This window comes from Vombatus ursinus, unplaced genomic scaffold, assembly GCF_900497805.2.
Source record: "Vombatus ursinus unplaced genomic scaffold, bare-nosed wombat genome assembly UNPS02014837.1, whole genome shotgun sequence".
In the NCBI taxonomy this organism is placed as follows: domain Eukaryota; kingdom Metazoa; phylum Chordata; class Mammalia; order Diprotodontia; family Vombatidae; genus Vombatus; species Vombatus ursinus.
In genome coordinates, this window is record NW_020954615.1 from 7,474,982 (window position 1) to 7,489,163 (window position 14,182).

The 14,182-nt window shown below is 45.6% G+C and overlaps 1 protein-coding gene across 4 annotated transcripts in view; it reads right to left on the reverse strand.

The window, feature by feature from the left end:
* The window catches only part of ADRA1A (adrenoceptor alpha 1A), a 175,017-nt gene that overhangs the window by 160,174 nt on the left and 661 nt on the right, over window positions 1-14,182 (reverse strand). For all 4 annotated transcript variants that reach the window (XR_003567116.1, XR_003567117.1, XM_027840023.1 and 1 more), the window contains exon 2: window positions 10,789-12,555. Coding sequence is in view for 2 of the 4 variants with exons in the window: in XM_027840023.1 (XP_027695824.1) it covers window positions 10,789-11,671 (883 nt within the window). In the remaining 2 variants the exon portion in view is untranslated. The remainder of the gene's footprint in view (window positions 1-10,788; window positions 12,556-14,182) is intronic.

Sequence of the window (14,182 nt, forward strand, 5' to 3'; positions counted from 1 at the left end):
TCTGTGTACAAACAAAATCTACCTTCTACAAGAGGTCTTTTCTGGTCTACTTCCCTCCCTCCATCCACTGCCTTCTACCTGAAATGATATTTCATTTATACAGTCCATAGCTTGTACGAACATAGTTGTTGATTGGCATGCAGTATGGATCATTGGAATGTCACCTGCTTGAAAGCAGGGACCATCCTTTTTGCCTTTCTTTGAATTTCCTGGAACTTATCACAGCACCTGACATACAGTAAGCACTAAATAAATCCTTGTTGTTTGAGATGTTAATGACTTGTGCAGGGTAACATGGCCAGTATGTGTTGAAGGTAAGACTTGAATCCAGGCCTCCCTGGCACCAAGGGCAGCTCTCTAGCTACTATACCACACTATCTCTACATATAAACAGTAATAAAAAGAGGAAGAGCATTGAATGCAGACTCAGAGAACTTGACTTGGAATGTCAACACTTACTCCATGTGTGACTTGGGGTAAATAATTTCAAGTCATTTCAACTTTGTGAGTCTCAGCTTCCTCTTCTATAAAACAAAGTTGGACTAGGTACTTCTAGAGTCCATTCCAGCTCCAGAGTTATGATGTTAGGAAGCCAATGGGGTTTTCTTGCTCTCAGTTTCCCCAACTGTAAAATCTCTCTCTCTCTCTCTCCCTCCTCCTCTTTTTCTCTTCTCTCTTTCCTCTATCTTTTCCTTTTCTCTCTCTCACTTTCTCTTCTGTGTTCCTTTCTCTCTCCTCTCCTTTCTCACTTTCTCTCTCTCCCCCTCCTCTCTCTCCTCTACTATCCTTCTCTCTCTCTTTCTCTCTCTCTCTCTCCTTTCTCCTCTCTCTTTTTATCCTTCTCTCCTCTCTGTCTCTGTCTCTGTCTCTGTCTCTCTGTCTCCTCTCTCTCTTTCCCCTTCTCTCCTCTCTGTCTCTTTCTCATTATTTCTTTATAAATTGGTGAAAGTCATCAAGGAATTGTGTGAAATGAAAAAGAGGGGAAATGTTCCTAAAGCCAGAGGAAGACAATTACAGGTAGAGTGTGGAGGACTCCACTTGTTCCCTGGTGAGGCAGGGTAGTAGCTGCACCTGTGATTTCATCAATGTAAGGCAGAGGTATCAAACCTGAGGCCATAAAACTCCTGAGTGGGTCCAGAACCACATTAAAATGTAATAAGGAGATGTCTAACAAGTCAATATGCAGCCAACAGGTACCCATTTCTATTTGAGTTTGATACAACTGAATGGAACTCCCAGGGGAAGGAACTCCATCTACTGAATCACAGGTAGGCACTGGCTGCAACTTAAACTCTTTAAGAGCTGCCCAGAGCATCAAAGGACTAAATGACTTGCCCAGAGCCTCTCAGCCAATAGGTGCAGAGACAGAATTTGAATACAGGTCTTCGTGGTTCTAGGACAGTTTTCTTTTCATTCTACAACAAATTGAGGAAGTCCTCCAGCAGGTTTAGTGGACTGACTCCGTCTGGTGAACTTATGGGAATATATGGACACGAGGGGCACCAGGTGAGCAGGCATGGAGGGTTGCAGTCTGAGTCACTGCAGGGTGCAATAGGACAATAGTTAGTGTAAATTCGTTTTTCTGAGGCACTACCAACAGGACCTTCTGCCAACCGGACAGTCAAGCCAAGTCAACAAGCATTTCATATTAAGCATGTGCCCGGCACAGAACTATGCACTAAGAATAAAAAGAAAGATTGAGAAGCTTACTTTCAACAAGCTTGCAGTCTATTCAGGAAGACAAACATTAAAAGAACTAGAGACATGAAATATTGTGTGTGTGTGTGTGTGTGTGTGTGTGTGTGTGTGTGTGTGTGTGTGTGTGTGTGTGTGTGTACCATTGACCTGAGGTGGCAGACAGTGATCAGGTTTGTAATAGAGCAAATGTAATTTGCATGGCCTAGTGTTTAACACTTTATAATTGGAGTTAGGAAGACCTCAGTTTAAATCTCAAATTATAAGATTATTATTTATATCTGGAAGGGATTTAGGAGTCATCCAATCCAATAGTGAGGGATCATTTATAGGGGAAGGGAGCAATCATTTATATAGCCCTTAATATGGGCCAGGCACTGTCTTAAGTACTTTTTATAAATATTATCTCCGGGGTTCTCACAACAACCCTTTGAGGTAGGTGTTCTTAGCCCTATTTTGCAGTTGAGGAAACTGAGGCAATCAGAGGTTAAGTGACTAGCTCAGGGTCACATAGTATGCATATAAGGCTGAATTTGAACTGAGGTCTTCCTAGCTCTAGGTCCAGCACTCTAACTATTGTACCGCCAGCTGCCTATACGAGGAAACTGAAGCCAGAGAAAAAAGAGGGATGGATTTAATCTCAGAGGACTGGATTTAAATTCCACCTGTCACTTACTACCTTTTTGGCCTTGGGAAAATCACTTAAGTTCTCTGGACCTCAGTTTCCTTCTCTGTAAAATGAGGGGGGACAGTTAGAGAGCTATGATCCTGCAAAAATGCCAGTTGTTATTAAAGACATAGGAGGTGGGGGTTACCAGAAGACAGCCAGACTGCTTCAGTACTTTGCCTGAGGGCTGGTCCTGAGCTCTATCTAGTAAATTTAAGCAGGGAGGATGGGGGATGGTAATTCAAAGGTATTTGAGTCTGGCATCAGAGAACGCACTTGGGTCAGAACAGGACAGTCTGTTGCTTGTATTCAAGTCAAGGTATCTACTCTCTTCATCCATATGAAGCAATACCAGGGGGCTGCAGGTATCAGACCACCAGGACCAGAAACCAGGTCCTCAGGCACTTATAGACCATTTTCCTTCCATTTTTGCTGCCAGCGGACAAAGTTAGTTCTGGGATAGCAGAGATATCCTCTTTCTTCTTTATCTTTATTTGAAAGATGAGGAGTAAGAAACAAGATAGAAGAGTGAGAATCAGACCCTGTGGGACACCTTTGAATTCTCTGGTTAGTTGTTTGTGTCCACTGGGACATTTCTGCTGGTTTTGCTGATTCCTTAGAGAAAGTCCCACATGGGGAGGCCCTGAGACTCAAACTTTGACTGTCCTGGGAAACCAGCCCTCTCAGAAACTGTGTCCCAGAAACATCCAAGTGGACACCAGCAGCTTTCAAATCAATTTCTCCCTTTGCTATTTCAGCCTATGGCCTGAGGAATGTAGTGCCAGGTGCTACAGAAGGGCAAAGGAAGCTTGTGAAAAATAATGGGATTGCTGTTGGGGGGAGAGGGGGAAAGGTCTCAAAGATGATTCTCCTTATAAGGGTTCAAAGCTCCTTGGTCCCCATCTGAACTAGCAGGTTTCTGAACAAAACCAAATGTCCTGGCAATCAGCTCAAAGCAGGCAGAACATGAAAAAACATCCGTGTGTGAGATTCTTTCTCCAGCCCTTTTTGGGCATGGGCTGAGGCTCCACCAGCATTCCAGGAGGGTGACAACCAATGGGGCCTTCTGTGAACCCTCTTGGCTTTGCCTGGGATCATCCAGACCAAAGCTTTTTCTGTCACCCTTTTGATAAAATCAGAATTATAAAATATCAGAGCAGTGTGCTGTTGCCTGAGAGGTCAGCCAGTCAGAGAAGCACAGAATTTTAGATTCTTGGAAAAGTCTTTGAGGGGCCATTTAGTTCAACCTGTAACTGACCACGAATTGCCTTGACAAGATCTCCAGCAAAGGGTCGGACCATGAGCCCATTTGAAGATCTCCAGTGTGGCAAAACCCAAAGACCTTCCAGGCAATCCATCCAACTGTGGAACAGCTCTAGGAAATGTTTCCTGAAATCTAGCCTCAGCTGGTCTCTTTCCAACTTCAAATGACTGCTCCTGGAGCTCTCCTCTGAGTTCAAGCAGAAAATATCTAATCTTTTTTCCATGTGACAGCCTTTCAAATACTTCAAGGGAGCTATCATTGGATTGTAATCTAATTGTTACTAGGTTGCAAGCTCCTTGAGGCCAGAGACTGTCTTTTGCATCTTTTTGTACCCACAGTGCTTAGCTGCCTGGCACATAGTAGGCACTTAATAAATGTTTATTGAATGAATGAATGAAACACCATATGTTGTGCTAGGCACTAGAGATTCAAATAGAAAGAATAAAATAACCTTCACTCATTGGATGATTGAATGAATGAATGGATGGACAGATAAGTGAATGAAAGAAGGAATAAATGAAGTGCTTCTTTTGAAACTGTGGTTACAGTCAACGACAAACCAAGAGCAGAAAATCACTTTCCTGACAATCTCTCAAACTGAAAAGTGTCAGATTTGGGGAGGGACCTCAGCATCTAGTATAACTCATGCCCGAAAAATGATCTCTCCACCGACATCTCAGACAAGTGGTCATTCACCCCTTCCTTGAAGGGGAACATCTCTTCCTCTTCCCAACCTCTGCATCTCATTCCACTATTGGACATCTTTAATTATTAGTGTCCCCCCTCACCATCAAACCTAAATTTGCTTCTCTCTAACATTGCCCAATTTTGCTTCATTGATCTGCCTTCTGGGGTCAAACAGAATGAGACTGATCTCTCTTCCATGCGACAGTCCTTTAAATTCTTGAAATTAAGTGACTAGGGTTCCTTTTTTGGAATATGCTCAGGGTTAGTCATTTTTTCATTCTCTTAAGATGGATGTAGGGTTTCATTTTTTGTTTTTGTTTTTTTTTTAGAAAACAGACACAAGTTGTTGAGGTCAAGACTGACGTGGAGTGACTGGTCGAGCTAGAAGACACTGTTTGGGATCAAAACAAAAACAAAGTATGGCATAAAATTGTGCTAGATGGGCATTTTCTGTTGTGGTTTATACCTTGGTTCTGATGTCACCTCCAAAGGAAAAGTGAGCTGCAGATATTTTATGGGCAAAGGTAATATTGCTGGGAGAATTGGAGGAGGAGATAAGGACTGTTATGCACATTTTAGAGGTGAAACCAAAGCTGAGAGAGGGTAAAATATTCATCTCTTTCAAAGTGATTATTTTGGAAGTCAGTATGGTAACTGTTTCAGAAACTAGCTGAGTGACCCTGGAGAGTCATTTAACCCTTCTGTGCCTCAGTTTCCTTATCTGTTAAATGAGAGGTAGGGTTGAACTCAGCCTCTAAGATCTTTTCCAGATATAAATCTATGTTCCTGTGAGTTGTCCATGGTGACCCAGTAAATCAATGTCTGAAGTGGGAATTGAAACTATCTTCCTGGACTCCAAGTAGCCCCTGCTTCATGCTGACTTTGAAGGGAGAATCAGTGTTCAATGGAACATAAAAGATCTGTTAGGTTTTCTACCAAATGGGACACAAGAAACTTCAGCTTTCTCCATGGCCACCACTGTTGTCTTGGGTCAGATCGCCTTGACTCAAATTACAGAAGTAGTGGCTTTTATTTTCCCAAGTCTTCAAGTCCCATTCCTTCCTCCCACAATCCACTCCCTATCTTAACCCCCCAACCTCACCCCTATTTAAACTTTGCTATTTCTCTCCAGCACACTCCCTCCCTCCATTCAGTCAATCCAGGTTTTCGACCTCACTCTCCCTCAATCCCTAATCCAATCGACTGCTGAATCTTGTCGATTCTACTTCAGCGTCACCTCTAACATTCATTCCTCTCCACTCACACAGCCACCATTCTAGTTGGGGTCCTCATCACCTCTTGCCTGGGGTATTTCATTAGTCTCCTAATTGGTTTCCAGCTTCCAATCTCTCCTTATAATACTTTTTCCTCAGCTCCGCTAACAAGGTGATTTTCCTAACTCACAAGTTGGGCTGTATCTCTCCTCTACTTAATAAATTCAAGAAACTCTCAATGACTTCCAGGGTCAAACATAAAGACCTTTGTCTGACATTTAGAGCCCTCCACAGTCTGGCTCCATCTAATGCTTCCAGTTTACTACACATATTTCCCTCCATGCACGCTCTAGTTTAGCTAAAATGATTTTACTGCCCCTCGTGGGGCAGCTAGGTGGCAAAGTAGATAGAGTTCAGGGTCTGGAGTCAGGAAGACTTACTTTCCTGAGTTCAAGTCTGGCCTCAGACACTTACTAGCTGTGTGACCCTGGGTAAGTCACTTCATCCAGTTTGCCCCAGTTTCCTCATCTGTAAAATGAGCTGGAGAAAGAAACGGCAAACCACTCTAGCATCTTTGCCAAGAAAACTCCAAATGAGGTTACAAAGTTGGATATGACTGAAAACTACTGAACAACAAAAACTGTTCTTCATATGTGGTACCTGATTGCCTCTGTCCAGACCTTTACACTAGCTTTCCTCACATCCCTGGAATGCACTCTCTCTTGACTACTTGGATTCCTTCTCTTCCTTCAAGGTGAAGGTCAAGAAGCAGATTCTACAGGAAGCCTTCCTTCATCTTTCTACCTACCAGTGTCCTCCCCACCTGAATCAGTCAAGCAATCGACAAACATTTATTAATATCCTATTTTATGCCATCATCCTAAATTCTGGGGACACAAAGAAAGGCAAAAGACAATCCTTGATCCAAAAAGCTCCCAGTCTAATGGGGGAGAGAAAATTTACAACAACTTACAAATAAGTTATATATGGGATTAATTTGAAATAATCAATAGAGGGAAGGCACAGGAATTAAGGGGGATTAGGAAAGGCTTCCTGGAGAAGGCAGGCTTTTAGCTGGGACTTAAAGGAAGCCAGAGAAGCCAGGAGGTGGAGATGAGAAGTGAGAGCATTCCAGGCAAGGGAGTCAATCAGTATCTATGTTGCATGCGATCTATATATACACATATAGGTATACATTTATAAGTTAATATATTTTATGCATACATGCATGTACATATGGGTATGCATATGTACATGCATATGTAAATATAAATACACACTTATACATATACACGTTATCCCCTAATAGAATGGAAGCTCCTTGAAGGTAGGGATTTTTGTTGTTATATACACAGGCATTATACCTGTCACACAGTAGGTTTGTTGATTGATTAAGTGACTTGCCTGCATCCAGGGCCATCTCCAGTCATCCTGATTGATATCTGGCCACTGGACCCAGACAGCTGCAGAGCAGAAAGTGAGGCTGGTGACTTTGCACAGCCATCCCTCACTTAAATCTAGTTCACTTGCCAGTCAAGACATCACCTTCCTGATGTCATTGGTCCTCTTCAGGAACGAAGGACAAACAACTACAAGTGAGTTGTCTACAGTTCCACAGTTAGTAAATGAGAGAAGTGGAATTCCCATTCGGTGCTCTCCACTGGACTAGTGTAATGACCTTCTTCTATTGATTTCCCTGCCTCAAGTCTCTCCTCTCTCCAATCCATCTTCCACTTCAGCTGCTAAAGTAATTCTCCCAAACAGAGGTCTGACTACATTACCCCACTACACAATAAGCTTCAGTGGTTTCCTTTCACTCCCAAGCTCAAATATTCAATGCTTGATTGGATATTTCAAGCCCTTCAAAACCTCATGCCTTCCTACCTTTCCAGTCTGCTTGACACACTCTATAATTTGCCTACACGGGTCTGGCTTACTTGCTTGCTGTCTGTACCTTTCCACTGGCTACACTTTCCCCCCCCCCCCCCATTCCCAACCATGCCTAAACTGCTCTGTATCCTTACAACCGCCTGTCAGCTTCTTTCCTGGCTCCCTCCAAGACTCAGCTTATTGCACCCAGTGATTAATATGTGGTCTCCTCCATTAAAATTTGAGTTCCTTGGGAATTGTGACTGTCTTTTCCTTTTCTTATATCTCTAGTGCTTAGCACAGGGCCTGGCACATGCTAAGTGCTAAATAAATGCTTGTTGTTTCCTGTCTGCTGGCCTAATTGACTTCAAGCTCTGTGCTCTCCCCACATCACTACACACTGTAGAATGCCTTCCCTTTTCTACTTTACCATAATGTGACGTCCTCCACTTGGATTACTATAAAGGGACCATATGAGTCACACCTTCAGTGTGGTGCTAGCTCTATCCAGGAATGGGGCATAAATTAGTCCACCAGCCTCTTGCAATTAGGGATGGGTAAAGTCCCATTTCATATTCAAGTCATCCTACATTTTACCTAGAGTTCTCCAATTACCACCTCTTGCTTAACCCATCCCAGTTCCAGAATATATCTATGGTACAGGTGAATAGAGTGCAGGACCTAGAGTCAGGAGATCTGAGTACAAAACCAGCCTCAGACACTTAACTTGTGCATAATCCTGGGCAAATCATTTAACTTCTGTCTGCCTCAGTTTTTTCATCTGTAAAAAGGGGATAATAATAGCACCTTCCAGAATTGTTGTAAGGATAAAATGAGGCAATATTTTTAAAGTGCTTTGTGTTACATACATGCTAGCTATCATGTTGTCAATTGTTCATCACTAACTGTCTGTATCTCCCTTTTCCTTTAAATGATTTTTTTTTTAGTGAGGCAATTGGGGTTAAGTGACTTGCCCAAGGTCACACAGCTAGTACGTGTCAAGTGTTGGGTCTGAGGCCAGATTTGAACTCCGGTTCTCCTGACTTCAGGGCTGATGCTCTATCCACTGAGCCACCTAGCTGCCCCTAAATGATTTTTTTAAGATGTGGAAATAGCTGTGGTTGAGAAGATGGGTGGGTTGTGAGGTCCTTTCCTCTGTTGAAATAGATGCTAAATAGTCTAGTACAAGGCCTCTCTTGCTGGTGACCAGGTATGCTGCCCAGCATCACACTTCTCAGTTGACAGGACAAAGGAAAAAGGAATTCTTTCAAGTTTTCCAAGGTAATGTATCAGAATCACAGAATCACAAATGGAAAAGAAACAAACAATAGACACAAAACTATTCCAAAAGACATAAGAATCCTTAGGGTCAGAGACTTAAAGCTGAAAGCAATGGCATCTAGTCATTAGATATTATAACTAGCAGTGGCATTAGAACCTAGAACCTAAAATAGAACCCAGAACATCCAGGTTAGGGTGGGGGGCCCTAGACCTAGGATACCTGCCCCATTTTACACTCGAGGAAATAAAATACTAGAGAGATGACATGCTTTGACCTAGGTCATAAAGGCTTTTTAGTGACAGAACAGGCAATTGGCATTCTCTAACATTCTTACTCCAGCACTACACTCAAATGCTTGCATACGTCACGGCAAATCACCACTATGTTCTAAGTGTGGTACAGGAAAACAAATCAAAACTAGAACTCCAATAAGTGCATGCCATCAAAATTTGACCCAGAAGTACTGGAGGCATTGACTCCAACCATTTCTCATGACCATTTTCCAAGTTCCATGTCTGAGTCTCTCTCAACAACTGGGAGGACTCCTTGGTATTTGAATTTGCAGACTAAAAATAACAAACCACCATTTTGGGATCTTGTTGAAAGGTTCCCTCCCCACCGCTTGCATTCATGAACTGCTCTAAATGGATCAGCTTGCTGATGTTAGCAGTGATCTGATTGCTTTTGACAAGAGTTAATTTAACATCTGCAGAAAGTGGACTTGTAAACCGTAGAGCACTTTCCACCCTGTTTCATCTACAACTCCCAGATAGAAAGAAATCAACCATCCTGCTAGAGTCTGCATGTTAGAGATGCTTGTGTTTAAACAAGCACATTGTTACAGTGAAGAGTGAAGTATTTACTCATTGGGAAAAATATTTATGGTTTTCTTTAAAGCTTAAATGGGTTTGGGCTTCCAATGATTTTTCCTGTTAACAGTTCACTGTACTTACCTTTCATCTTGAATCCCCAAAATGAGTGCATAGTTATGAAGCATAATCAGATTATTTTTTCAACAGAATACTTGTTAATATAATCTCATCCTAGTAACAGGCAATTGTCCAGAGCAAGCTTGATGATTACTCTCAATGCAAAATGAAAACACACACACACACACACACACACACACACACACACACTAATAAGATTTAGCTGCAGTATCTGAAGAGACCTTTCACAGTCCTCAGCATAAATGCCTGCTGAAAGAAGGCCTGGGAGTGTTTAGGTTAAATATCCATTAAGGCTAATAAAAGAACTTGCCATTCTTTCTAAAGAGGCTGATAAATCTGCATTAGGTGGAAGAGGCTTTATTGTACTCTGAAAGTGGTTTGGCTTCTGCTGTGCAAAATAGAATGGACCCCAAAGAGAAGGGAAACCTTGTACCTTCAGGTGGCATTTCCAGGGAGCTTTGGTAACATGGGTGTTTTCAGTATGGGTCTTTGATTATAGCTGGAAGGCACACCCTGGACATCATTTAATCTCACACATTCAACTTACAGATGAGAAAACCAAAGGCCAGGGAGGTTGCCTTTACTTGCCCAAGGTCACAAAGGTGGTAGAGATGGGATGAGAGGACCATAGATTTTGAAGCAGAAAGGATCTTAAGACCGGAGAGTCCAAGCACTTTCTTTACAGATGAGGAGAAGTGAAACCCGGAGAGGGGGAAGGGTTCTTTCATGTGAACCAGAAGAACTGTGATCAGAGAATCACAGGCCTCTGTGGAGGTTGGAAGGGAGCTTACGTTCATCTAGTCTGAACCCTAAATTAAACAAAGGTGGGCACTGAGGCTGAGAAATGAAGTGACTTGACCAAGGCAATATAAGTAATTTGGGAGCAGAGCCAGGATTCAAACCCAGGTCCCCAGGCTTCAAAGCAAAGACCTTTGCCCAATATCTAACATTGCTTTCCCTGCAGTCTTTTGACTCCATATTCAGTGGACTTTTTATTCACTATGCTGATTCTGTGTCCCAGACGTTGGTGGACCTGCTATTAACAAACAACCTGAACTAGACAACATTTGGAGGAAGGGGGGAAAGCATCCTATTTGGCTAGCAAGGTAAGAAGTGTAACTTTGTAAAGGGGTTCTTATTCTTCCCTTCCAAAGACTCACCAATCGGCATCACTAAGAAGAAAGGGAGCCAGCAGAGGATGAAGCAGCCCACCACGATGCCCAGGGTTTTTGCTGCTTTCTTCTCCCGGGAAAACTTTAAAAGCCTCACAGAGAAGTGCGTCTTGTTCTTGGAGCTCGATGCAGAGCTGCTGGCAGAGGGAGCATTCTTTCGATGGATTCTCAGAGTCACCTGCTCTGAGTCTGACTTATCTGTCTTCAGGCCATGCTTAAGGCCCTTGCTTTCCCTCTTGGCCACCACGTACACTCGGCAATACATCACCAGGATGATGGCCAAGGGGATGTAGAAGGATCCCAGGGCTGAGAAGAGCACGTAGCCTGGCTCTTCGGTGATCTGGCAGATGGTCTCGTCCTCTGGGGGCTGCTCTTTCCAGCCAAAGAGAGGTCCAATGGAGATGGTCAGGGAGAGGGCCCAGACACACATCAAGGCCAAGAGTCCTCTTTTCTGGGTCACGATAGTGGGGTAACGCAAGGGGTAGCTGACCCCAATGTACCTGTCAATGGAGATGATGCACAGGCCCATGATGGAGGCAGTGCAGCACAGGACATCGACAGCTGCCCAGATGTTGCAGAAAATTCTGCCGAACGCCCAGTAGCCAAGGATCTCTAGGATGGCTGAGAAGGGCAGCACCGTGGAGGTGAGGAGGAGGTCAGCTACAGCCAAGTTGACGATGTAATAATGGGTGACAGACTGCAGGTGCCGGTGGCAGGCTACTGAGAGAATCACCAGGATGTTTCCCAGCACCCCAAAAAGGATGAGTCCTCCCAAGATCACACCCAGCAGAATGGCCTTGGAGATATTCACTGGCTCCTGGGCGTGGGTGCAGTTGGTGCTGTCCGAGGCATTCTCAGGGAGAAACACCATGGTCCCCCGGACACCACCTGGGCAAAATCCGAGATCTTGTTCTAAAGGGTCACAGTACAGCTCGATGGGGGGTGGGAAAGCTTAGTCAGGTGATCAGCCGATCAGAAGATTAAGTCTCCTAGGAGTGCAGAGGCTTGGCGTGGCTCACACCGACGAGATGGGCTGTCAGAAGCAAACCAAACTTAACTCGGAAACCCACATGAGGCAGAGAAAAACAGAAGGCGGTTCGGGAAGGCATGGTCAGAATTGCAGGACCTTCGGCCTCTGGTCCCTCCACTCCGGGCCCTCGACTCCTGGCCCCACCCAGCTGAGGCCAGGGGGGCTGGGGGAGCTAGCTTGTTAGCCACAGCACCTTCCAAGTGCGAGAGCTGCCTGTTCTGAAGGAAGTCCTTATCGTGAGGAAGGCATCTCGAAATTGGGAACTGGAAATGAGGATGGGGAAGTGGGAGTTAACCTAAAGGAGATTCTGGTGCACTTCACTTTCTAACTCTCTGGGGGAAGTGAAGATTCACTGTCCCATAAAATAAAAGATTTAAAAATCAAATAAACGAAATCTACCTCGATCCCCCCCCCCCCCAAGTTAGCTAGTGGCTAGGCCTTTCACTATCCCTCAGTCTCAAGGGCGCCAGGTCAAGGTCAAGGGGTGTGTACGGCTCTTCAATTCCTGCGAGTTCCTTCTCCCCAAAGACAGCAGGACTCCTGGACTCATTTGGAGGGAAAAGGAGGTGGAGAAGGAGCCCCTCCAATCCCCCGCCGCCCCTCCTGGGACCCTGGCCTCATGGCATGTCCCCGATCCGAGGGTTGAATGAGCAGAAGAGGAAACCCCGGAGAAGGCCTCGGTGGTTCCGGGGCTGTAGGCGGCTCGGCTCTGTTCCCCAAGCCTCCTGGAAAAGACCAGAGAGAAACGGAGGCTAAGTGTGAGTAAATGCAGGTTTTTGAGGCCGCCCGGTCAGCGTTCCGGGAGGACGCCTCTATTTCTTGGGAGCCTAGCGGTCAGGGTCACCTTAATCCCACAATCCTTGTCTCTCCTCACCCCCCCCTCCCCTCCCATCCGCGGGACAGAGGAATCTAAGCGCCCAGATTGTCCCCTTTCACATCCTCTGGATCCTAAACACCGGCGTACGTGCTCTTTTCTCCTGGCTCCGTCGGGAAGCCCAGATTAAAATAGTCAAGTCAGCGTACCCCATGATATTGTTGAATTTGCCCCCCACAGAGAGGGACGTGAAGCCCCGACGGCCCCTGAGAAGTCGCTGTTGGGGAAGTGATAAGAATGCTGTCTCTGGAAGGGACCTTATGGAGATGCTGCACCCCCCCCCCCTTATTTTACAGGGAGGGAAACCAAGGTCCAGAGAGGGGCAGCAGAGAGGGGAGGAGTTCAAGGTCACAGAGAGCAAGTGAGAATGCAGCCCTGGATCTCCCCTCGCCAAGCCCAGCGCATTTTTGACCTCTCCAAGAAGCTAATACTAGCTAAAGGTGGATTCTGCCAACAGGTGCCCCAGCATTCAGCTACTTAAAGAGGGAAAATTGGGGGTTGACGGGACCCACTAGGATGAAAAAAGGGTCTGGCCTCGGAGGGAGACACTGAGAAGTCCGAACCCCCAGTCGTATGCGGCCCACTCCCGCAGAGGACCCACACCCTATGAATCCGGCCGGACGCTGAACCTGAGCAGTAAACTGAGGAGCTGCATGCAAACCCGCCCGAAGGCTTCCTGGGCCGGGCAGTTGCAGGGGTGGGCAGAAGCCTAGCAAGGTGCATGGGACCTCTCTCCTTCCAGAAGGCAGAGGATTCTTTCCCCAGCACCCAGCGCAACCTGTCACTAGACAATACAGCTGTCTACACTGGTCTCCGATCCTGCAGGCGACAGGGACCCCACCTTCCCCTCCCCCCCTCCCAAGCCTCGGAGCGGACTCCTAGTCGCCTGCACAGTGGCTGAATGTTTACAACTGGAGAAACTGCTGGCTAGACAAGAAGAAAAACCCTACACGAGGGAGCCGAGGGGCGCTGGATGAAGGGGCTCCATCCACGGCTTCCTGGCCTGGGGGCGGGGCAGAGGGACAAAGACCAGGCGCTGGGAAATGGCTAGAGACTTTAAACTCTGCTGGGAAAGAAGCGCCTGGGAGTCACCTCGGGGGGTTTCTGAAGGCCTCTCTAGGGTCCAGGTCGGGACTCAGAAACTGAAGTCCTGACTTGGAGCTGCAGACCTTCGGGTTGGGATACAGGTGGAGAGTGATGGACGAGACTTCCAGTCCCAGCTCAGCCGTTTACTATCTATGTGACCTTGGGTAAAACACTTCAACTCTCTGGGCCTCAGTTTACTTATCTGTGAAAGAGGCAGTTTGAGCTGGTTGATCTCTAAGGTCCCTTCCAGCTTTAGATCTGTGATGCTATGATCCTATGCCCGTCTTGGTCATTTTCTCAAATTTTTTCTTCTCCATTCATTTTGTACAAATACAGCAAAGGTGTGTGTGTGTGTGTGTGTGTGTGTGTGTGTGTGTGTGTGTGTGTAAAAC